This window comes from Typopeltis vanoorti, chromosome 6, assembly GCF_054136105.1.
Source record: "Typopeltis vanoorti isolate ZY-2024b chromosome 6, IOZ_Tvanoo_1.0, whole genome shotgun sequence".
Taxonomy (NCBI): domain Eukaryota; kingdom Metazoa; phylum Arthropoda; class Arachnida; order Uropygi; family Thelyphonidae; genus Typopeltis; species Typopeltis vanoorti.
The window spans coordinates 48,720,026-48,744,956 of NC_143554.1; the positions used below are offsets into that span (position 1 = coordinate 48,720,026).

Here is a 24,931-nt window from a genome sequence, read left to right on the forward strand (position 1 = left end):
AACCATCATACCTGCTTAAGATAGTGTTCACATATATTATTCATTCAAAGAAATCTACAGAGTGTGATAACTTCTGTAAAAATCTGATATGGATATCAATTTTACCCAACACCTCTGGATTGTGGCCTTGACAGTTCCCTAGTATTTGACCAGCAGCTCCCTCTGTTACGGCCTTGTCTTTTTACATGACTAAATAAAGTTGAGGGTAATAAAAGGAGTTCAACTGAACAGCATCTATGAAAATACTTGTATTAAAAGCAGAAGATAGAGAAAAGATAAGAGAAAGTAATAAAAGTGAATCTCTGAGTAATATCTACCATAGGTGTCTCTCACTTGAAACTACATCAAATGTGAGAACAGTATTCTATAGATTGGAGGGTTAGGATTTGTGTAAAGTTAGCAGCTACATACAGAGGTTGGACAAAATAATGGAAACACTTGCTATACATACATATTTTTGATTAATATGGTGTTGGACCACCTTTTACCTTCAGTACAGACTGAATTCTTGGAATAGAATCAAGTTATGAATAGTTTCTGGTGTACTCTGTGCCATTCTTCTTGAAGAATATCTTCAAGTTGTTTTAAAGACGTTGGAAGTGGGAATCTGTTTCTTATTATAGTCTCCAAAACTGACAAAAGTGGTTCAATAATGTCCAAATCTGGTGAATGTGCTGGCCAGATACGTTGAAGTTCACCTTCATGCTCTTCAAACCATGACTAGATAGTTCAGGCTGTATGAATGGGAGCATTGTCATCTTGGAATACTGTATTGTTGATTGAAATACAGTATTCCAAGATGACAATGCTCCCATTCATACAAACATTGTTTGTATGAATGGGAGCATTTCCCAAAATGTCCAAATAATCACTTGCAATAATTCTGCCATGAAGAGAAATAATGGGACTAACAGAATACCATGATATTGTTGCCAGACCATCACAGAACTGTCCCATTGATACACCTAATAATGTGGCAATTTTTTTTTTTAATGATGCTCCAGCTAAATGCCCACCAACAATTTCTCCTCTTTCAAAGTCAGACAATTCGCCCATTTTCCAATTTTTTCCACGAATTATCACTCAGTACAATCACTAATGCAAGTGGACTACAGATCATAAACAAAACAAGAACATTCAGTACTGCCATCGCAATTTTTTAAAATGTAGCTTACACAAACAAATTCCATTCCTAAATATCTTAGTGTTTTCATTATTTTGTCCAATCTCTATAAGTCAGAAGTGTCTCAAATGAAAGATGATGCCAATTTTTTTGAAACTAAGGAAAATATGGCTGTGATGTGTTTGTGCAGGAAATGATATCAATACGATATCCTCTAATATGAAATGAAGAAGAGAAATGTTAAAATGTTATTTTCTTGACCATGAAAACTATGGAAATGACTTCTATTGAGATTTATTGATCAAGTATTTTTTAGAACAACTATGTTTTACCAACTAGTTTCACCAACTGAGACTATTGGCATCTTAAGGATACATAACTGATATAAGGCACTTAAAGCTAAAAACTGACAGACTATAAATCAACTGGTTTGGGAATCTCAATCCTATCGAACATCTGTGGGATGAACTGGAGCATTGGGTGAAATCAAGAGACATCTGCCCCCACAGCAGTCCAGGGCCTCATTACATGCCTATTGGAAGAATGGTCCAAAATTCCCATTGATCACTGTCATATGCTTTAGAAGGTATGCTCCCATAGGATATGCCCCAAAAAACATGTTCATTGAACATGTTTTTTAGAAACTTTTACTGATAAGAAAAAGCAAGATATTCCAGTTTGTTAGATTGCTTTTACATGTAATTCATTACTTGTCATACATTACTTACCATAATTTTCAATTTCATCATTATTTTTTCTGTTGCCAGCATTATCACTTTCATCATTCAAATGTATCAGAGGAGGCCTATTCTGTTGAGACTCCCACACAGTGTTATTCATTGGCGACATTGTAGTCATGTTAGATGCTATTATAAAAAAGGTAGAACCATCTGCTTGCACACAATCATATTCACCTGTGGTAAGAGAGCACAAGGTACTTTTAAAATTATGTAATACTCATCTGTATTTCATATAATACAAATAATAGTTTAGAACATTATATCATATGCATACATAACATAAAAAATTTAACATATCAATCCACTAATCCATTATATCATGCAAGTTTCACTTACCTGCTTGTTCTCCACTAGTGTCTAATCTCTAGAATATTCAGATCAAATATGCAAACAAACTGTACATATGTTTGTAATAAGGTCTCATGAAACAAAAACATCCTTATCTGCACTGATCTGTGCCTTTATGAATTGGAACTTTGCATAATTGTTTGCACAATTTTGCAAAGTTCCAATTCATAAATTCATATTCACCTATAAAATCATTACAATCCTAAATGTCATGGATTTTTTTTTGCCTATGTCACATGAACATATATGTAATATACAGTAGAACTCGGTTATAACGATCACGGTTATAGTGAGTTCACGTTTATAATGAATAATTTTGAAGGTATATTTGAATTACATTTGATTTAATGCATGTATTTCATGTTTATTACAAATTCGTTTCATGGGAATAACGAATGAATAATACACGTTAGTCGTTTCTTTACTGACATTTCGTACGTACGCATTTTCTGGTTGTGGAAAAATGTCGGGAGTCAAACGGAAAATGTTATCGGTTTCCGAAAAAGTAGAAATTATACGGGAGGTGGAAAGTGGCCAATCAAATCTGACAGTAGCAAAGAAGTATGGTTTGTCCCCATCTACAATATCAACAATTTGGAAGAATCGTGAGTTGACTCTGAAAGCTTTTGAAAATAATTTATCAAAGTGTAAAAAATTTAAAAAGTGTAATAAAAATGACGTTGATGAGGCACTTCTTTCATGGTTTAAAATGCAAAGAACCGCTGGCTTACCTATTAGCGGACCAATTTTGAAAGTTCAAGCCGAAAATTTTGCTGTTCAACTTGATTATAGCGATTTCAAATGCAACAATGGGTGGATTGATTGCTTTAAGAGCATAAACAATATTGTCTACGCAAAAGTAAGTGGCGAGGCATTGTCCATTGACAAAAACGTTGTTTCTGACTGGGATCAAGAATGTATGGCCGGACATCAAACAAAGGTATGGATACAACAACATTCATAATGCAGACGAAGCAGGGTTTTTTTATAATTTAACGCCAATGCACTTTTCAATTTAAAAACGAAAAGTGCGTTGGCGGAAAACTTATCAAAAATAGACTCACAGTTTTAGTTTGTGCGAACATGACCAGTAGCGATAAAAAAAAGCTTCTTGTAATTGGAAAATCGGCAAAGCCTAGCTGCTTTAAAAACAAAGAAACTTCCCATTAATTATACAGCAAATAAGAAGGCCTAGATGACATCTTCAATTTTCGAAAATGAAATTCGCAACTGGGATAAAAATCTTTGCAGTGAAAACCGGAAAATTTTGTTATTGATAGACAACTGTCCTGCCCATCCTGTAGTGGCTAATTTAACAAACATAAAACTTGTTTTTTTGCTACCGAATGTGACATCTGTCTTGCAACCACTTGATCAAGGCATAATTAGATGTTTTAAATCCAATTTTCGTCGTCTGTTAGTCTTGGAACTGATAGAATACAGAGAAAAATCCACGGAAAATGCATATGCTTACGACTCAAAGATCAGTGTACTTCACGCAATACATTTAATGAGTGATGCTTGGAATTTGGTGTCATCGTCTATGATACAAAACTGTTTTAAGAAAGCCGGTTAAAAGCGCGAAACTTGAACAATTTTGAAATGTGCACAGAGATTGATAATTTTATAGACATTGATAATGGCGTCGCAACTTCGGGTATACCAACAGACACTGACTTCTTAAAACAAATCTCTAATACACCAGAAGAAGATAACAGTAGTAGTGACTCCGAGGAAGAAAATAGCAATGTTGAGAAAATCGTTACCTGGTGTGAAGCAGAAAGTGCTTTACATATTTTAACAAGATTTATGGAATCGCGATCTGTAAGTTCAGAAGACACAATCAAGCATCTTAGTGGTATAAGGAACAATTTCAAACGTATGAAATATGCATCTTGTGCAAAGCAAAGCATGCCTGATGATTTTTTATGTAAAAATGTGAAGTTCTAAAAATAAATTTTTGTTCTTTATATGTATGTATACACATATGTATTTATATTACTCAATATATCTATACTGAGAAAAGTCTGAAAACATTTTTAATTCGCTCAAATTATGACCTTCTTGGATATAACGAATAACGGGTTATTACGAACAAATATATGTGGTCCCGTGGAATTCGTTATAACCGAGTTCTACTGTATATTATTATTATTATTAAACAAGACCTCATGGAGTCAAGGACTCATCTAGGAGGTCCTTTTATCTCACACACATCTCATCATACCATGTCTTAAACACATTCAAACTCCTTGCAGACATCACACTCTCAGGCAAGGTATTCCAATCACTCACAATTCTGCACGTACAAAACCTGCCTCTCACTCCCCTATTCACACCCTTTTTATACAGTTTCCAGGGATGGCCTCTGGTTCTCCCATTATTCTCTGTAGAACTTCTCCACCACTGATCCTATAACAACCCCTTACCAACTTGTAGGTCTCTATCATATCTCCCCTCTTCCTTCTCTCCACTAGATTCTGCAAATTACATCTTTTCAATCTTTCCTCATACTCGACATTCCAGAGGTCAGAAACTACCTTAGCCAATCGCCTTTGGACCCTTTCCAACATCTCTTCATCCTTCTGAAAACCAGGTGACCAAATCTGGGCACAATAGTCTATGTGTGGCCTAATCAAAGCCCTATACAATGGAACAAGAATCTCCCTACTTCTACATGTCAGTGTCCTCCGCATCATTCCCAGAAGTTTTTGTGTTGTCTTCACAATTTTGGCTATGTGTCCCCTAAATTTTAGATCCTTATTCAATATCACCCCCAGATCTCTTATTTCCTCTACTTCCAACAATATATTCTCACCAAGCATAAATTCTGCATCCCATCTTTGTTTTCCAAATTTTAAAACTTTACATTTTGCAACATTGAACTCACATCCCCAATTGCTTGCCCAATCACACAAATTATTCAAGTCTTCTTGTAAGACCACAACATCTTCACTACTCTTTATGATTCATCCCAACTTTGCATCATCTGCAAACAACTGAATATATCCATCCAAATCTTTGCCAATATCATTAATATACAAGTTAAATAGTAATGGCCCTAAAACAGACCCCTGAGGCACTCTGCTAGTGACTTTCCTTTTCCTGGATATTGCACCCCCATACACAACTTGTTGATACCTATCAGATAGCCAGTTTCCAATCCAATGCACTAATCTAATATCCAACCGCATCTGCTCTACTTTGACTGTCAACTTATCATGAGGTACTCTATCAAAAGCTTTTGCAAAATCCAAGTATATTACTGTGTATCCTTCTCCTCTGTCCAAGGAAGCAGTCACTTTATTGTAATAAGTAAGTAGATTACTAAAACATGACCTCCCTTTAGCAAATCCATGCTGTCCATCAAAGATTATATCATTGTTGTCAACCCAACTCTGGATCCTAGTTCTCACAAGCTTCTCCAACAACTTAACCACATCACCTGACACATTAAAACCCACAACACATTAAAAAAATATGTCAAGGCAGGTGTCAACTCTCTGGCACATTCCTTCAGAATACGCGGTGATATATTATCAAGTCCCACAGCCTTATTTACATCTAGTTTACTCAACTCCCCAAACACCTCTTGCTCACTTACAGTCAGTCTCTCCTCCCCATCATCAACTGCTCTTAATCTCTCCATGAAGTCACATTCACAAGATTGAAAGATCTTTATGAACTACTCATTAAGTCCACCACACATTCTGCAACAGCTGTCTTTATACCATTTCCTCTAATCAATGTCATCCTTCCATAATCATTCTTTCTTTTGCTGGCAACATATCGAAAGAACTCCCTAGGATTCTTTTTGGCTTCATTAGCTAACTGCTGTTCATACCTCGCTTTAGCTACTCTCACCAACCAAGTCACCCTCCTTGCCTGGTCTTTGTAGACCTAATGAAATTGGTTACTTCCACTTCTCTTATGCTGCCTCCACAATGCCCTTTTTCTCTGTATTGCATGCTTAATCTCTTTATTCATCCATCTCACACCTACCTTATTTAACCTTCTCACCCATGGTATACATTTAGACATTGCATCTACTAAATAGTTTTTGAAAATCCCCCAAGCTGCATTGATCTCTTTTCCAGCTAACTCCTCATTCCATGCTACACCTGCAAGCTGTCTCCTGAGCTCTTCATAATCACACCCCCCCCTTGTAGTTCCACATATACCCTTTTTTCACAGGGGTCCTTGCACTGCTGGTAACCACCCAGATAATCACCTCATGGTCACTTTCACCAATTGGTGGATGATTTGACACCTCATTGATAATTACATCCTCCGATGAGATGACAATATCCAAGATCCTCAATTCTCGTGTGCCCTCTGTTACATACTGTCCGAGGTAGTTATCCCTCAAAAACTCAAGAAACTCATTTTCTTTACTTCCAGTTGCTACCTCTTCATTCCAGTCTATATTGTCATAATTAAAATCACCCATAATGATCACCCCTTTTCTTATTTGCTTGGCTTATTTGACTATACATTTCACTATCACCACCATCCACATTACCAGGTCTATAACAACATCCCACCAAGTATTTGATTCTATTCACCTCTATCTCACACCATACTGCCTCAAAACCACTGGCCCTATTTCCCCCTTGCATCTCTACTTTGTATGGACATAACTCTTTCTCTATGATCAATAACACTCCCCCTCAATTTTTACCCCTTTTATCCTCACGAAACACATCATACCTTTCCATCTCTATTCCTGTTGGGATGTCGTCCTCATCTAATCATGTCTCACTTATTCCGACAATCTCTGGGTGCACAGACGCAATTAGTGCAACCATTTCATCCGCCTTGTTCCTTATACTTCTAGCATTGGTATACAAACACAACAACTCGTTTCTGGACCTACAGTTAGTTCGTTCCACTGATACCACTCACTCGATGTGGTCTCTCCATGCTGGACTGGGGCCATTTCCCTTTCTGCTTCTTCATTTTAGAACCCTTTGCAATTCCATCTGTTTCCTCTTGATCCCTGGTCATCCCATTACTTTCCTGCCTATACATGCTCTCACCTCCTCTTGGAGCATCCACCTTTCTCATGCTGTGTACCCCTGTCCACCCTGAGCCTCCCCGTTTCCCTGCTCCTCTTGCACACCCATTCTCTCATTTTCTATACTCATACCACTCACTTCCCCATTCATTTCCACTTCTTCAATCTCTCCTGTCTTACTCTCCTGCTCTTCCACATCACTCCCCTCTCGATCTGATTCATTCTCTCTATTCACTTCTGTACTTTCCAGCAGCAGTCTCTCCAAGCGACTCACACCATAACCACTCAAATGCAGTCCATCGCTCCCATACAGCTCACTTCGTCCCTCAAACTCATTCCACACATTAACAAACTGTACTCCCATCTCCTCACACATTTAAGCCAGAATATCATTCATAATCCTTGCTCTCCACCTCATTTCACCACAATCATACCTCTCTTTCTCTTTTATCTTTCCAAGCAGTCTCCTGACATTCATTTTGACATGCTCTTTGTTCTTCTCAAATTATTTGTACCAATTAATACAATTAACTCTTTTGCTCGCTCCCACCTCATATTCAATGCCTCAATCACTTTACTCATTTTACTGCCTGGAAAACATACCTTGTGCATTTTATCCTATAGCACACCTTTAATATTGGAGTTGCCATACAACACCACTCGCTCATTTTTCGTTAACTCTTTCATGCCATCATGATTTATTTTAATAGTTTTGACCTGAATTCTCTTAATTTCATTCCGCATCCATTTCATTTCTTGCTTCATCCAATCCAATTCACCTTCCGAACCTCGCGACACATTCTCTCTATCATTAAATCTTTCTAACTTTCTAACTCATTCATCCCTCTTTGTTTCCGCACTTTCGGTCCAACATATGTCCAACTTTCACTATCATTCTTCTCACTTTCACTCTCATTTATCTTTCTTTGTTTCCGTACTTTCGGACTAACATGCATCCAACTTTTGCTATTATTCTTCTCACTTTTACTGTCATTCATCTTTCTTTGGTTCAGTACTTTCGTTCCAACATGCATCCAACTTTCGCCATCATTCAATCCTTTTTCGCTATCATTTATTCTTTCGATTTTTTTTACTTGCGATTTCTGCATCACGCCATTTCTACTTTCATTCGTTCTCTCAATTTCGTTTCTTTCCGCCTCACTTTCGTCCCTTTTAACATCCGTTACGGTTGTCAAATCACTCTTTTTCTTTTTCCTAATTTTTTAACATTTTTTCGCCTCTATTTCTCATCATCCTACTCTTTCAAATGTGCACTCGCGACACAATCGGTACCAGCACTTTCTGTCATCAGTTTCATATTCGGATTCATCAGTTCCTCGTTCAGGTCGCACTTTGCACACACCCTTCTTCCATCCATACTAAACATCCACAAATCATTTATGTAATCGAAGGAATACATATAACAGACCTCACACTTAACGAAACGACTGAAATCTAAATTAAAATCATGGAATGACAATGCCGTCGCCATTTTTTTTTTTTTTTCTCTGCAGGTTACTAGGTCTAATAATAATGATTTTGTAATTTAGTTTAGAAAGAAAAAACCCCCACACTAATAATATCGGTAGCGTACAACGTTTACAGCCGCTCTTACTTAAACAATTACGCATATATACTTAATTATTCCTAGTAAAACTTATCTGAATCAGGAGCTCTTCAAATTGCGTCCACAGCGCTTGGCCCACTAGTGCCCTCCTAGCGCTAGCCTAGCGTCCTATATGACTTGCAAACTCTTCTTCTTCTCCCTTCTACATGTTAGGCCTACTAGCTTGTTACAGAGCAGAGCTCTTAAGCCCTTCTAAGTCATACTTGTTCCAAGGATAAGGTGACTATCAATATGCCTCCTGGTATATTCTATAACTGCAGTTGCATGTGTGTTCATGGGGCCAGTTTGTCTGCTTGCGAGAGGAAAAACCCCAAATAAACTAGGGAGAAAAACCCTGCTATCCACACCTAAGATTGGCTAACTTGGCTATGTCTGAGAAAGATCCTTTAGCTCTTCACGTCAGCAATGGGAATCGAACCCAGGACACTCCTTTCCTAGGCATATGGTTACGAAGTGCATAGCCACTAGGCTAACGCATGGACACCTACAAACTCAAATCGAACAGACATCCATTCTCCCAGTGCATAAAGGTGGTGATACGGCTGTAGCTTCAAATTATAGACCAATCTGTACATCTGAATTTGTAGTGAAGGTACTGGAAAGATTAGTGAGAAATAGGATACAAAAATGTGTTCATAAAAGTAGTATTCTCTGTGGTTATCAGATTTGTTAAATGGAGATCATGTTTCGCTAACTTAATTATGTACTATAACAAGGTGACAAATACCTTGGAAAGGGGAGATGTATATACAGTAGTGTACTTGGATTTTGCAAAAGCTTTTGATAGACTGCTACATGACAAGCTACTAAATAAAATGAAACAGATGGGATTGGATAACAGACTTCTGATTTGGATGAGTGACTGGCTGTCAAACAGGTATCAGAAAGTTGTATATGGCAGTGCAGTATTTTGAAAGAGGAAGGTCACTAGTGGTGTGCCACAGGATTTAGTTTTAGGACCATTGTTGTTCAATTTGTATATTAATGATATTGGGATGGTTTAACTGGTGATATGCAACTGTTTGCAGATGATGCAAAATTGGGGAGAGCAATGCAGAGTTGATGTTATGTACTTACAAGGAGACTTGAATCGATTGTATAAATTGGCAGGTAATTGGAACTGTCAGTTCAATGATGCAAAGTGTAATGTTTTGAGATTTGGTGAGCAACAATAGGATGTGAAGTATACGTTTGGTGGGGGAACTTTAAAGGAAGTAGAGGAGGTGAGAGATCTAGGAGTGATGGTGGTCTTGAATATCAGGACAATGACCTGATATTCAGGGGGCCATATTGCATAAGTTGTGAAGGTATCACCTCAGATGATGGCAATGATGCAGAGGACCCTGACATGCAGAAATAGAGAGGTTATGATGCCATTGTATAAAGCTTTGATCAGGCCTCATATGCACAGATGTGGTTGCTAGGTTTTCAGGGTGACAAGGATATGTTGGAAAGGGTCTAGAAGATTCACAAAGATGGTCAGTGGTCTTTGGAATGTAGAGTATAAGGACAGATTGAGAGAATGTAAGTTTCAAAGCTTCGTGAATAGGAGAAAGGGGGAGGGGAGTATGATTGAGACATATAAGCTAGTCAGGGGCTGTTATTAGGTTGACATGGAAGAGACTTTTCATAGAATGGGAGAAGGGGGGGGGGTAGAACAAGAGGCCATATCTGGAAACTGTATGAGGGTGTAAGCAGAGGACTGAGAAACGAGTTCTTTGCATGGAGAGTGGTTGGTGAGTGGAATGCATTATCTGAGTGTGCTATGAATATAGACACATTGAATCAGTTCAAGGTACGGTTGGATGAGCATTGTGTGCAATAGTGTGTACCTCGCACAATGAGTCTCTGACTCCATGGATGCCAGATGTTAATAATAATAATGATAATAATAATTCCCTTCCCTTTTTGTCCATAAACATAACCACATCATCTTGCTGCATAAACCTTTCTCATGTTTTAACATTTCCAGTGAGTATGGCAGAGAAATAAAGTCCTTATATCTATTATCTGTATCTGAACATATTGCTTTTTTTGTATTAAGAAAGTACCAATAACATAAGCCTACGAAAAAAGTGAAATTAGGAATATTAAAATAAAAAAATTAATGTTAATCAAAGAAAACTCTAATTAAGCACAATAATCGAATTTGTCAAAGCATAATCTTGTGAAAGTTTAATATTGTGTCAAAGTTTAAAGTTGTGAAATCTTCACAATTTGCAATATGTCCCATAAACTACAAATTTATATCAACTATCATGCCAAGATCCTGTGTCTCCTCCACCTCCCTTTATATAGCTCTACCAATACAATATGTAGTTTCTCGTCAGTGGAACTCAAGAATTTACATTTCATCATCATCATCAACAACCATGGGTCCAACGCCTGTAGGTGTCTTATGCCATCTTGATATGATTCTTCCACTGCATTCTATTTTGTGCAAGATGACTCAGTTCGTGTATAGCGTTTCCACAGCATTTGACAGTGTCATCGCCCCATTCTTCTGTTTGGTCTTCCTTTTTTGTTCTTTCCTTCAATCATCCCAAACAGCAGCATTTTTATTTTCCTCTCATCATTCATTCTACATATATGGCCAAATAGACGTAGTTTCCTTTTGTTTATTTTCTGGATCAGGTTTTCTTTTGGTTGTATTCGTCTGTAGATTTCCTCATTGTTCACTTTCTGGATCCAGCTTATTCTCAAGATCTTTCTATAGCACTTCCTCTCAAATGCTAATATCCTCCTTTCAGATTCTCTCAGGAGTACCCAGGCCTCACAACCATAGAGCATGCTGCTGAAGATACAGGTTTCTACAATGCGCAGGTTAGTTTGCATCTTTATAGCTTGGCTCTTCCATATTTTGTCGATGGTTTTTAAAATAATTGTTGCTATGGCTATTCTAATTTTTCTCTCTTTTTTTGGGGTCCAAGTCATGCGTCATGTGGTATCCAAGATATGTGAAGTGTTCCACATTTTCCAGTTGAAATCTGTCTATCGTAACTCTGTTCAGTAACTCCTGTTGTCCAAATATCATTGTTTTAGTTTTTTCAAAGTTGAAATTTAGTCCATATCTTTTTCATTCTGTGTATAGTGTTTGCAATGTCTGTTCCAGCCTTGGTGCGTCTTCTTCAATCAGGACGATGTCATCTGCAAAGCAGAGATGGTTTATTTTCATGCCATTTATTGAAATGCCTCCACCTTCTTCTTTAATCTTATCTAGTGTTCTTCCCAGATGTGTGATGAAGATGATTGGTGATATTGGGTCCCCTTGTCTTGTGCCTTGACTAGTGGCAAATCAATCTCCAGTCACACCTGCTATCCTGATTTTTGCTTGTGCTTGGCTGTTTATATCTTTCAGCAGGTGGAACAATTTATTGTCCACACCATAGGATTCCAAGACAGCCCATGTTATATTTTGGTCAATATTATCAAATGCTTTTTGGAAGTCCACAAAACAGCAGTATATCTTTTTGTTGTTTCTTTGAGCTTTCTCTGCTATTAGTCTTAGTGTGAGTATTTATTGCACCGTACTTTGATCTTTTCAAAATCTGGCTTACTCATCAGGAAGATGAGTCTCCATATGACCCTTCAGGCATTCTGTTAGTATTTTCATCAGCACTTTGCCAAGATGACTCATTAATGCAATAGTTCTGTAATTAGTGCATTTTAAAGCACTACCTTTCTTATGAAGAACAACCAAGACTAATTTTTTCCACTCTTTGGGGGGGCATACCCTGATCTCCAATTTTCATTACACAGCTTATGCATTTCTTTTACAACTGATTCTCCCCCATATTTTAGCATCTCGCCTATTATGTTGTCATCTCCAGGACTCTTCTTGAGATGTTTTATAGCCTTATTCACCTCTTCTTCCAAGATGTCATTTTCAAAGATCTCTGCTGGTGGAGAGATTGCTTTTAGTTCTTTGATTACTTCTCTTGTAGTATTATTTAGTTGATTTTTATATAGTTCGCTGCAATACCTTGACCATCTGGGTATGATTTCTGTCTTGTCCATCAATACTTTAACATCTTCATCTTTGACTGCAACTGATCTTGTTTGCCACTTCCTATAAGTTTGTAGACCTCTCTAGTTTTGTGTTCTCCATAGTACTGTTCAATGCCTTTGCACTGCTCCACCAACCATTTGGCTTTATCAGATCTTGCTGCTTTCCGTACTACACTGAATTTTTGACAGCTCATCTGCCGCCTCTGAATTACCAATTTTAGGGTTTCCTGAGTTATCCATTTCTTGTTAATCTTTTCTCTTTCAGGAATTACTTCCTTTACTGCATTTTATAGCACTGTAGTCAGTCATTCTGCTCTTGTATTTATATTTTGTTTTTCACTTAGGGTCTAAAGCTTAGTTTCCAATATGTTCTGATATGCTGTTCTTAGCCTGTATTCATTTAGTTTGGAGATGTCTCTAGCTTTTTGGAACTTTCCTTTGTAGTTCGGTTTCGGTTTTAGTCTTATATTTGCAATCACTAAGCTGTGGTCCGAATCAATATCAGCTCCTTGGAATGATCTGCACTGTTGACCGAGGTTCTCCATTTCTGGCCGATCATATTCCTGTGTTTACCATTGAAGGAGCACCATGTCCATTTACGACAATCTTTTTGTCTTAAACATTTACATTTAGCTACATTGAAATGACATCCACATTGATTTGCCCATCTGTCTGGCTTATTTGAATCCTCGAGAAGTGTATGACAATACCCTTAATGTATGACCATTACATTTTAAAATTTAAATGTAATGTAGGTAGTACAGGTTCCACCATCAGGTCTTTATGGGCAAGACTACAAGAACACTGCCGTGATTGTAACATCCCTATGCCAGAACATCTAAACACTAAAAAACGTAACATCAAAAAGAAAAATCGAATACAAAGCACAGGAAAAACGGAAATAGCTCTTCACGCCCTTGAACAAAAACATACCCCCTCAGATCGACAAGGCCATCATAGTAGACAGACAAGACAATGAAACAATGCTAAGAATAGCGGAAACAATAGCCATAAAATGTGACGCGAACTCTATCAACGTACACAGGCCCTACATAATCTCCGAGGTTTGGAAGCTTCACAACATAAAATTGAGGTCACAACCCCGACCAATAGGCAATAACACAAACACTTCAAAAACAGAAGCACCTACCCGACCTGACATAGGAACCACTCCCAATGTGTTCAGATGACGACCGAGAATAGTCGAAACGGACCGCATCCCGTCAACCCCTTCCCCCCCCCCCCCCCCAATATTATTAATCAACCCTTTCACCTTTCCCCCACCCTATATAATATAGTAATATAATATATATGTTTATATATATATATATTACGGGAAAAAACCCGGGTTTTTCTAATTTAATTCTCCCAAATTGCCTACCCCCCCCTCCACACACTCAGTAGTTTTCGGACATCGCATAAAGAAGAAAAGCCGCAACACCCAGAAAAAGGTATGTGTAAATTTCTCTTCCTTATGCTATATATATATATATACTCTTTGGTAAATTTACATCTACAATGCCCTAAGAATCCATGAGTAAATAGCCAATGACATTTAAATAGGGGCACTTTTAAACTGAAGCAGGCAAAATAGCCATAATTATAATAGTTTATTAAGAGGAGTAACATGGGAGTTTTCCCAGAAATAATATACTTAAATGTAATGATTAATTCCAGATTTTGATTTTTATAATTTATTCTCTTCCAGTTCTTTTCTTTTATTTCTTCTACATCTCCTATTATTATTCACAATTGTACTTTTTAATGTTATTTTGTGTGCCTAAGATATGTATCCGCCAACCCTTTGATATACTATGCCACTGCATAAGCACTATATGTGGAGGTAATGGCAATTGTTCATTTTCTCTAAATTCATTATTGCAGATCCTAAACTATAACAAATGTTTTCTGGTCTCTAAGATTCACTGTAGCGACTGTCTGTTGTATTTTTTAAATCAGGCATTAAAGCATTATTATTTTCATTACAGCTACAAAAATGAAAAAAAAAAAAAAAACTTACTTATTTGTAGGTTATGATTTCCATCTTGAACAAGCCATAATCTCCAGATGTACTGTAAGTGTTTTGAATCACCACAGTCATGACAAATTGCTTTGAATGTAATTTTCATATCATGATTAATGCTGTGATCATAGCATTCTTTGCACTCCACCATTACTCTATATCAGAAAAATAAATACCATGCAGTTTTTTTATGAAGTACTGTACTACCTACAACTGGTCAAGGTTTTAATGAGAATATGGTGTAAAAATAATTCATTTCTAGTTAAGAACATCAAGAGAATACAAAACATATGCAGAAGTTAGTAAACAACGAAATCATAAAAATCAACTTTTACTACAAATTAACATACTTAAATAGTTAACAAAATATATGAATTACATGGGCAATACTAAATTCAAATAAAACAGACAACTTTATATTTTTTTCAAATATATTATATATTTTCCGGTAATGGGGTAAATTAATTGCTTATTAGAAACATTTCTCTTACATATTCATGTTTATGAAAATTTATGAAAGATGCTCAAGAAGTGGAAGGAGAGTGAGATAGTACCACTGCATAAGCACTATCAAGAGACAGCATGCAACATGAATTTATTAAGAGGCACCGTTGTTTTAGTAACAAGAACAGCTGATGATGGGAAAGGCATATTTTGTGTGCCTAAGATATGTATCCGCCAACCCTTTTATTTATTTATATTTTATTTATACTACCTTTTATTTATTTATATTTTTCAAAGGCATTTGACAGGGTGCCACATTAAACTGATAATTAATGGATTTGGATATCAGGTTAGTGAGCTGTCTGACAGATATCAGAGAGCTGTGTCTGAGGGAGCAGTATCAAAGAGAGAGGAGATTTTGAGTGGGGTCAATCAGTGCACAGTATTGGGACCCATATTGTTTAACATTTATATCAATGACAATGTCAATGGATTGCAAGGAGATATTCAGTTTGCAAATGATGTGACGCTGGGAAGGGTTATTAGTAACAGTGCCAATGTGGTAGCCCTTCAGGAGGATTTGAATAAGCAGGGCAGATTATATAATGAATGGGGATGCCAGTTTAATGCAACTAGATATATTGCAAAACGTGGTGAATGTAACCCATAGGATTCCTCAATACACAGAACGATTGAATAGCAAAGATAGAAATGTGGTAATTCCATTGTATAAAGCCTTAAACAGATTACATCTGGTTACCATGTATCTGGATTATATGAGATAAATTATCCTTGGAGAGCATGCAGAATTGGATAACAAACATGACATATCAAGACTGTATAAATGATATAGTTATAAGGACCGACTGAGGACATCTGGGCTGATGAACAGAAGATGAAGAGGTGATATGACTAAGATATTTAAATTGTTGAAAAGGTAGTGAGAGGGCTGACACTGGGCATATCTTTCATATGGTAAAACAGGGGGGAATGAGCAAGGTTATGAAGCCATTCCTAGAGGTTCGAATGGAAGTGGCAGCAAGAGAGTGAGAAGTGGCTTTATTGCACGGAGGATGCTTGGACTACTAAATGCATTGCATGATAGGTTGCTGAAATTACAAAAAGTTAATGAACATAAAGAGTGATGTGATAGGTTATGTTGTCTACAACGGGCCTCCTCTAATCAGCCTTGTGAATCCATAGAGATAAGCTTGTGACTCCATGGAGGTCCTAAATAATAATAATATTTCATAATTTCTGCATAACTATAACTAGCATGTTGTTGTTTCACGTTTTTCAAATGTCTGTATGATATCGAGAATGGTTGGTTCTATGAATATGAATATAATAAAAGCATATAGAAAAAATATATATATACTAAGGAAAAAAAAAAGATGCAACTAAACTATACATTTCTTTGGAATGTGAAATACCACATTCATAAAATTAACGCCGATAGAAAGGAAGCTGCCATTCATTCACACATGGTTAAGAAACATATTTTCTTTTATAAACTTTTGTCATTTGTGCATTGTGTGGAAAAAATCGCATTTTATAGTACAAACTTTGGTTTGTTGTTGCTCCATCAAATGCAAGAAGATAAGCACAATAATTTCATTTTTCTGTATGTACTAAAAATTAATAGTTTTATATATCTACTCTATATATATATAAAAAAATAAGCCGAAATTTGAAACATTTTTATGTGACGTTTTTTGTCTTACCGGCTTACCAGCCCGGAACTTGGGGAGGTTGGGCACCAGAGCCTCCCTAGTATGTATGTATATATATATATATATATATACAGGGTGTTCGGGATAAATTTGACAGTTTCGTAAGGAAAAAGAAAATCTTCTTTGTATCTATTAAATTTAATGAATTGACAAAAAACATTACAGGCAGAGTTAATTACAATACTATCAACAAGATTTACTCAAAATAACCACCATTAGCATCGATCACAGCTTCAATTCTGCTTCGGAACCTCGAACAAGCTGATGCTACAGTCTCCCTGGGAAGGGCCGCAAAAACTGTTTTAATTTTATCCATTAACTGGGCTTTTGTATTACTGGAAGTGCGATTGGTGTCTTTTTCAACTGCGCCCCATACAAAATAATCCATGGGGTTAAGGTCTGGGGAGTTTGGAGGCCAAACATTTGGACTGGTGAAGTCGTAGAAATTTTCAGACAACCATTTTTGACTTTTCCCAGAGGTGTGGCAAGGGGCCGAATCCTGCTGCCATACATACGGCCTACCATTGGCTACCCTTGTTATCCAGGGCTTGACTACAGTTAGCAACTCCACGAACAAAGCCCGAATTCCAATGCCAGGGTTCTTCAACACCTGTTCCTGCAGATTTGCGAGGAATTCTGCTGTACGAACGCAATCAGATCGTCTGCTAGGGATCTTTCTTCTTGCTACATCCTCGTAGTCACCATTGCAAGTCTCTAGTTCATGCCTGATTGTTTTTACTGTATTCAGGGAGCATTGGGCAGCAGTCGTAATATCCTTATTTTGATGGCGGGCACGAATCATCATGATACAAGTTATTCTCTTCCATGATTCAGGTGGGTTCCAGCTATCCATCCTTTCTGACATCTTGTATATGAATGAAGAAGGGTCCAAACTTTTAAATGAAGAGAAGTGTGTGTTAATACATGTAACTTACGGAAAAATATAATTAATTATAAATATGTCAAATTTATCCCGAACACCCTGTATATATATCAATTTTGGTTTGGTTTTTGTTTCAGTTCACAATACTACCAATTACATATTTGGTTTAATCCGTTATCCAAGTGTAAGCAAACAAAGTTTGCACTTGAAATATTTTCAGGACTGGGGCAACTCATGGTAAAGGTGGAATAAGTTCTGATCACTTACTTAATATCTCCCATAATGCAAAGCACATATCCTTATGGGTATGTATAATGCTGTGCATTATGGAAAGGATAGATCACTACCCAGACCAGTTGATGTCTCATCAGTCAGAGCTAGAACCAGAGGTGGTGATACTAAGGTGGAAGTAATGCAAAAGTCATATCACCATATACCAGTTGCCAAAAGGCATCAACACCTTATTATTAAAATTCTCTGGATTAGAGATAGTTGATGGAAGTTTTTTCATTTGGCTATGCAACCAGTTACATATTTGGTTTAATCCTTTATCCAAGTGTAAGCAAAGCTTAGTATCTCATAAGCATTATGGGATACTAAGGCAAGTGACCAGAACTTATACCATCTTTACCATGAGTTGCCCCAGTCTTGAAAATATTTCAGGTGCAAACTTTGTTTGCTTACACTTGGATCAAGGATTAAACCAAAAATATGTAATTGGTAGCATAGTCAAGTGAAAAAACTTCCATTGACTATCTCTAATCCAGAGAATTTTAATAATAAGGTATTGACGCCTTTTGGCAACTGATATATAGTGATATGACTTTTGCTTTACTTCCACCTTAGTATCAACACCTCTGGGTCTAGCTCCCACTGATGAGACCTCAATAAAGATCGAAACCAGTCTGGGGTGTGATCCATCCTTTCCATAATGCATAGCATTATACATACCCATAAGGATATGTGCTTTGCATTATGGGAGATATTAAGTCAAGTGATCAGAACTTATACCACCTTTACCTCGAGTTGCTCCAGTCCTGAAAATATTTCAGGTGCAAATTTTGTTTGCTTACGCTTGGATAAAGGATTAAACTAAATATGTAATTGGTAGCATAGCCAAGTGAAAAACTTCCATCAGCTCACAATAATTTTGAAACCCAGAAAGTGTTCAAAAATATGTACTCTTTCTCAGTACACATCCATGACTCAAAGATAAATTGCTAATGATTCACTGTTAATGTGATTTTAAAGAGGTTTAGGGAGACGTACCTTTTCTCCTGACAGCAAAGGAAAATGTGGGAGAAAAAGGAAAACTGCACTTACTCAAGATCATTTACTAGGAAAAGCAAAATGAAGACTGTCTGCTGTAGACTTAAACAGAGACTTGGCATCTATCGAGATTAATGTTTCTGATGTGACAGTACAATGATGATTGTTGGAAGCAGGGAGGACTGCTCACAGACCAAAAAAGAAATAGCTCATCTTCCAACAGGATCTTGCTCCATGCCACACTTCAAAAATGTAAGAGATCCTCAAAAATGAGAAAATCCAACTACTTCAGTGGCCAGGTAACTCTCCTGACATTAACCCAACAGAAAATTTGTGGGCCATAGTGATAAAGAGACTTGGAAAATTAAATTGTGATACAAAGGATAACTTAATACAATTCATTTTATAAAAGTATGGTTTCAAGATGCCGTAAAAAGAAAAATGTGTCCTACATTGTAGAGTCCATGTCGAAGTGAATTAATGAACTTATTAGGAACAGAGGAGCACACATAAATTATTAGGTAAAGTTGAAATTTAATTTTTTGCTTATTTTCTTGCAAAATTAATATTTTTCTTTAAAATGTGAGTGTTTGGATAAATTTTTTCGCTACTGAATATATGAAGTGATCAAGTGCACTAATATTGTGATATTAGTAATTTTATACAAGAAACTCCACTATCTGAAGATGCTGTTTCCCAACCTTGTGAGGGTGGGCAATATGCATGGTCCACCCTCACATGTTAAGTTAGTTAGTTGGTACACTGGTTAGTCAGGTTACAACAGGTGACAACTTGTGAAGCTGTGCTACTTTTATTTCCTTCATTAACAGTCACAATAAAGAGCAATGCCTCTAAGTCAGGATTTATTGCATTAGCAAAAAAAGTGAAACTTGGTTTTGACTATTTGGAAAACAGAGTTCAAGGTATACTGCAATGTTATTTAGCACAAAAAAAAACTCACCACAAAAGAAACAGAAAATATTATACAGTAATCCTTTGTGTGTGTGTGTGTGTGTGTGTGTGTGTGTGTGTGTGTGTGTGTGTGTGTGTGTGTGTGTGTGTGTGTGTGTGTGGTAAACCTCTGTTCACTGAGACTTGCCACACAGCTCAATGTTCCTGCACTCCTGTTGAGTGGTTACTTTTGGAGATGACTAGATGATATAACATTAAATTTAATAACATACTCTAGATGAATGTATTAATTAAAATAGTCAGGCCTGCCATACTACAAATGAGCTGAAATGGTGCAGAATCATCCAAAACAAAGCAGCTGGATTCTCTAGCAATATGTGCTCAGTTATTACAGCATCCTGTTCACAGTTGGGAGACAAAGGAGTGCCAAAATTGGATCAGTACCATGTGCAATCTTCAATAATTATGCTATTTGGTTTCTAAATCTTCACAGCATCCTTAAAATAGCATAAAATGCACAGAAAAATGGCATAATTATACTTTTTCAGTGGGTATAATACTTCTGAGTAGTTCGACACTGCACAAATAAAGAGGAGGAAAAATCCCCCCCCCCCACTACAAAAAAAAAAAAAAAAAAAAAAAAAATTGGGTAACTAGAAATTCATGCAATAGATTTCATGTAATCAAGAAAAGCAACAAACCAAACAGTGTATAAGGTCGGTGTAATATTTTTGTGTTAAAGACAAAATAACATTTTTTGGTAGTTCAACTCCCTGAACAGACCAACCATATTACAAATAATTAACGAGATGAGAAGTATTTTGTTTTTATGATCTATCTTTGACTATAATACATAGCTCTTTTACACAATTAATACAACATTAAGCCTAAGGATTGGAATATGTTAAAATAATGCTTACGATACATGTTTGGGCATCTTCATCACTTCTAAAACTTGTGAAGCTGTGCTACTTTTATTTCCTTCATTAACAGTCACAATAAAGAGCAATGCATCTATGCCAGGATTTATTGCATTATCAAAAAAAGTGAAACTTGGTTTTGACATATCAATGTGATCATCAACATTCTCATCAGAGAAACATGGCAAATGCCTTCTGCTAAGTCCAGAGCACGACCAAAGAAAGCTATAAAAATATAATAAAACACCATATATTAGCATTATAGCTACAATACAGCTGTTATCAGTAATATGTTTACTAGAATAAGTTGTGATTTACATTATGATTTATGTGGAATTTTTAGCAAACACACACAATTTGATTTAATCTGATCCTGAAAATGGTGATTCAATTAAGTGATGATCCTTTGGTTTCAGGGCATTCCGTCCAATCCCTACATTTTGTCTATTACTTTTCTCATCCAGTAGGACATTTCGTCCAATCTTATTTGTCTAATTCTTCATATTAGTCCAAGGAGTTATAAGTAATTTGTGATCATTAATAATAGTCAGTTGACACAAATGAGAAGGGCGCAAGACAATATGCATGGTCCACCCTCGCACGTTAGGTTAGGTTAGTCAGTTGACACATTGGTTAGTCAGTTGACACAAAAGAGAAGGGCACAAGACAATATGCATGGTCCACCCTCGCACGTTAGGTTAGGTTAGTTAGTTGACACATTGGTTAGTCAGGTTAGTCAGTTGGTATAGTAGTAGGTTAGTCAGTTGACACACCTGGCAATAATAGTCAGTTGACATCGATGGGACAAATTGAGATTGGACGAAATGTCCGACCGGACGAGTGTTCCGTTGGACAAACTTATAAAAGGACAAAAAATCTTGGACCATCTGCCTTCAAAGTGAACCTTCTCTCGTGGACTCACACCAATAGCTGTCTCACAGACAATCTCTGCATTATGCCTCTTTTTTAGGTATTTTCATAGCATTGTTTCACTAAGAGGAATGACATTTTCCCACTTTCTCTTAAAGCCATAACTACATGACCAGCAGCTGGTCCTTTTATCATATTCTTTCTCTAGAACAGTTCAAGGGCTACAAATTTCAAATATTCAAAAAATATCAATATTTTCCTTCTTTCTTCTTGACTATCTGCCATACATGGCATGTTGTGCCACAGAATTTGCATCCTGTTATGTGTGTGGGAATGATATATAAACAAAGTAAATGAATTTCATCACCTGATATAAGACCACTTATTGAAGGCCTGAAGTAGCATGAAAAAATTTCATAGCCAGTCTACAGAGGAAAATATCTGAATTAGCACACTCAAAAAACTGATGCATGATAGGTTACAACCTTTTGTGGGATACATATTAAAAAAAAGGTACATATTCATGATTTAATATTACTTAATTACAATTAATTAATTTTAAATTTTAATACATAAAGGTAAAGACATATAAATGGGAAAATGCATCCTCTTAACTTCTTCCATAGGGCTGTAGCACAACACATCAATCATTTCGCATTTACCAACATAAAACAATTTATGATAATGAGATTCATAAACATTTTTTTTTTCCCAAAACGAATGTTTCAATTTATTAGAATAAATAACTAAAACTATCAATGATACTACTTCTTCCTCTTGTCTCTGATAGTGACATTCAAAATCAAAAACAACACTGCAACAGATTTCCAACATTTCTGGGTTTCTAAGTAATAAGATGCAGAGTATCGTCAAAATAAATTTCACAATAAATAATATAGCTTATTATCAGATATGGTTACATAAAAAATCAGATCATTTGCATCAAGAAATTATTATTATTATTGTTGTTGTTGTTATCCCAAGGCCACATGAAGTCAAAGACTCATCTAGACAGTCCCTTTGTCATATACATAGCTCATCATTTTATGCACACTCCACACTCTCAGACAATGCATTCCAACCATTCACAACTCTCCATGCAAAAAAACCTGTTTTTCACTCCCTTGCTCACATCCCCTTTATAGCTTCCATGGATGGCCTCTTGTTCTTCCTCTGTCTCCCACCATTTTATGAAAAACCTCTTCAAAGTTAATCCTATAGCAACCCCTTACCAACTTTTACATCTCTAACACATATCAAACCTCTTCCTCCTATCTACTAGACTCTGTAAATTGCATCTTCTAACCTTTATTCATATTTAGCATTCCAGAGACCAGAAACTACCTTAGTCATTTGCTTCTGGACTCTTTCCAACATCTTTTTGTTCTTTTTCAAAACCAGGTGACCAAATCTGTGCACATTAGTCCATATGTGGCCTAATCAAGGCCTTATACAATGGAACTAGAATTTCCCTACTTCTATAAGTCAGTGTCCTCTATATTATTGCCAGAATTCTTTGTGCTGTCCTTACAATTTTTAGCAATATTTACTCTAAATTTTAGATCCTTATCCTCACTTACCATCACTGCCAGATCTCTTATTTCCTCCACCTCCAACAGTAAATTCTATATTGCATCCTTGTTTTCCAAATTTTAAAACCTTACATTTCGCAACACTGAAATGACATCCTCACTCCCATGCCTTCATTAAGTCCTTTCAAGTTTTCTTGTAAGGTCACAACATCTGTTCCACTCCTCATAGTTAGTACTAACTTTGCATCGTCTGCAAACAACTGAATATCCATATCCAAATCTTCCCTAATATCATTAATATTCTGGTTAAACAGCAATTGCTCTAAAACAGATTTCTAAGGCACACAAAACTAGTGACTTTTCTCTTCTGGGATATTGCTCTCACATACAGAACTTGTTGATACCTACCAGATAGCCAATCCCCAATCCAATGAACTAGTCTAATATCCAACCCCATTTGCTGTAGTTTGAGTATTAACTTATCATGCAGTAATAGTATAATTACATTATACTATGAAAAACCTTTCTTTTCTGTACTAAAATAGATGTATATAGTATAGTCATGAATCAGGAAGTTGTAGACAGTTAATAATCGCAACAAAGATGAAAAATTCAGAATTCAACAAAGGATTATTGATGAAAGTTTATTTTTCACTTGGTTAGACTATAATAAATTTAGTTTAATATTTTATCCAAGTGTGAGCAAACAAAGTTTGCACATGAAAATATCTTCAGGACTGAATATGGTGTTGTACTATCTTACTGGGGTAAGGTATTACAACACCGGGCAACTCGTCTTAATGCATAACATTATACATATCTGCAAGGAGATGTGTTTTGCATTATGGGAGATACTGGGATAGGAGTGTTGTTAGCTTAGTCCACCTTTGCTAGGGATTGTCCAGTGTTGTACTACCTTACCCCAGTAAGGTAGTACAACACCATATTCAGTCCTGAAGATATTTTCAGGTGCAAACTTTGTTAGCTCACACTTGGATAAAGGATTAAACTAAATTTATTAAAAGATTATTGGCTTCAAATGGGAAGTAGAAGATAATTTGCTGCTTTTTTTTAATTCTTCATAACTTGACTGCTGTGTTTAATTAATTTGCAGTGGATGTAGTTTGCAGAAGCTTATTTTGATGAAGAATCTGTTATTGTTCGCCCACCGTTTGTAGGTCTCTGCTTGGCATTTCACCAAGAACAGTCGATTCATGCTGAAGGGGAAAAAGAAATGAAGGATGCATGAATTGGTCACCAACATGTGAAATCACATGCTTTCTTGTTGCTGTACTAGTAGCTTGATTTTTGTTGTCGCTTTTTTGCATTATTTTTTTATTATTAATTTGTATGATGGATCCAGTACTGTCAAAAAGTACCGTTGTTAAATGTTTCAGTAGCTCTTGCAAAAGAATATTGAATAATGTGCTGACATTCTGCGAAAAAGAATCGTAAGAAGGCCGTCTTCTTGTTCCCCTTTCT

The 24,931-nt window shown here is 36.4% G+C and overlaps 1 protein-coding gene across 1 annotated transcript in view; it reads right to left on the reverse strand.

The window, feature by feature from the left end:
* Window positions 1–24,931, reverse strand: part of LOC150105439 (polycystin-1-like protein 1) — a 724,085-nt gene that overhangs the window by 606,423 nt on the left and 92,731 nt on the right. Inside the window, exons 9-11 of the mRNA XM_090394152.1 lie at window positions 21,048–21,272; window positions 14,884–15,041; window positions 1,852–2,037 (exon numbers count right to left, since the gene is read on the reverse strand). Of these exons, the coding sequence (XP_090250278.1) occupies window positions 1,852–2,037; window positions 14,884–15,041; window positions 21,048–21,272 (569 nt within the window). The remainder of the gene's footprint in view (window positions 1–1,851; window positions 2,038–14,883; window positions 15,042–21,047; window positions 21,273–24,931) is intronic.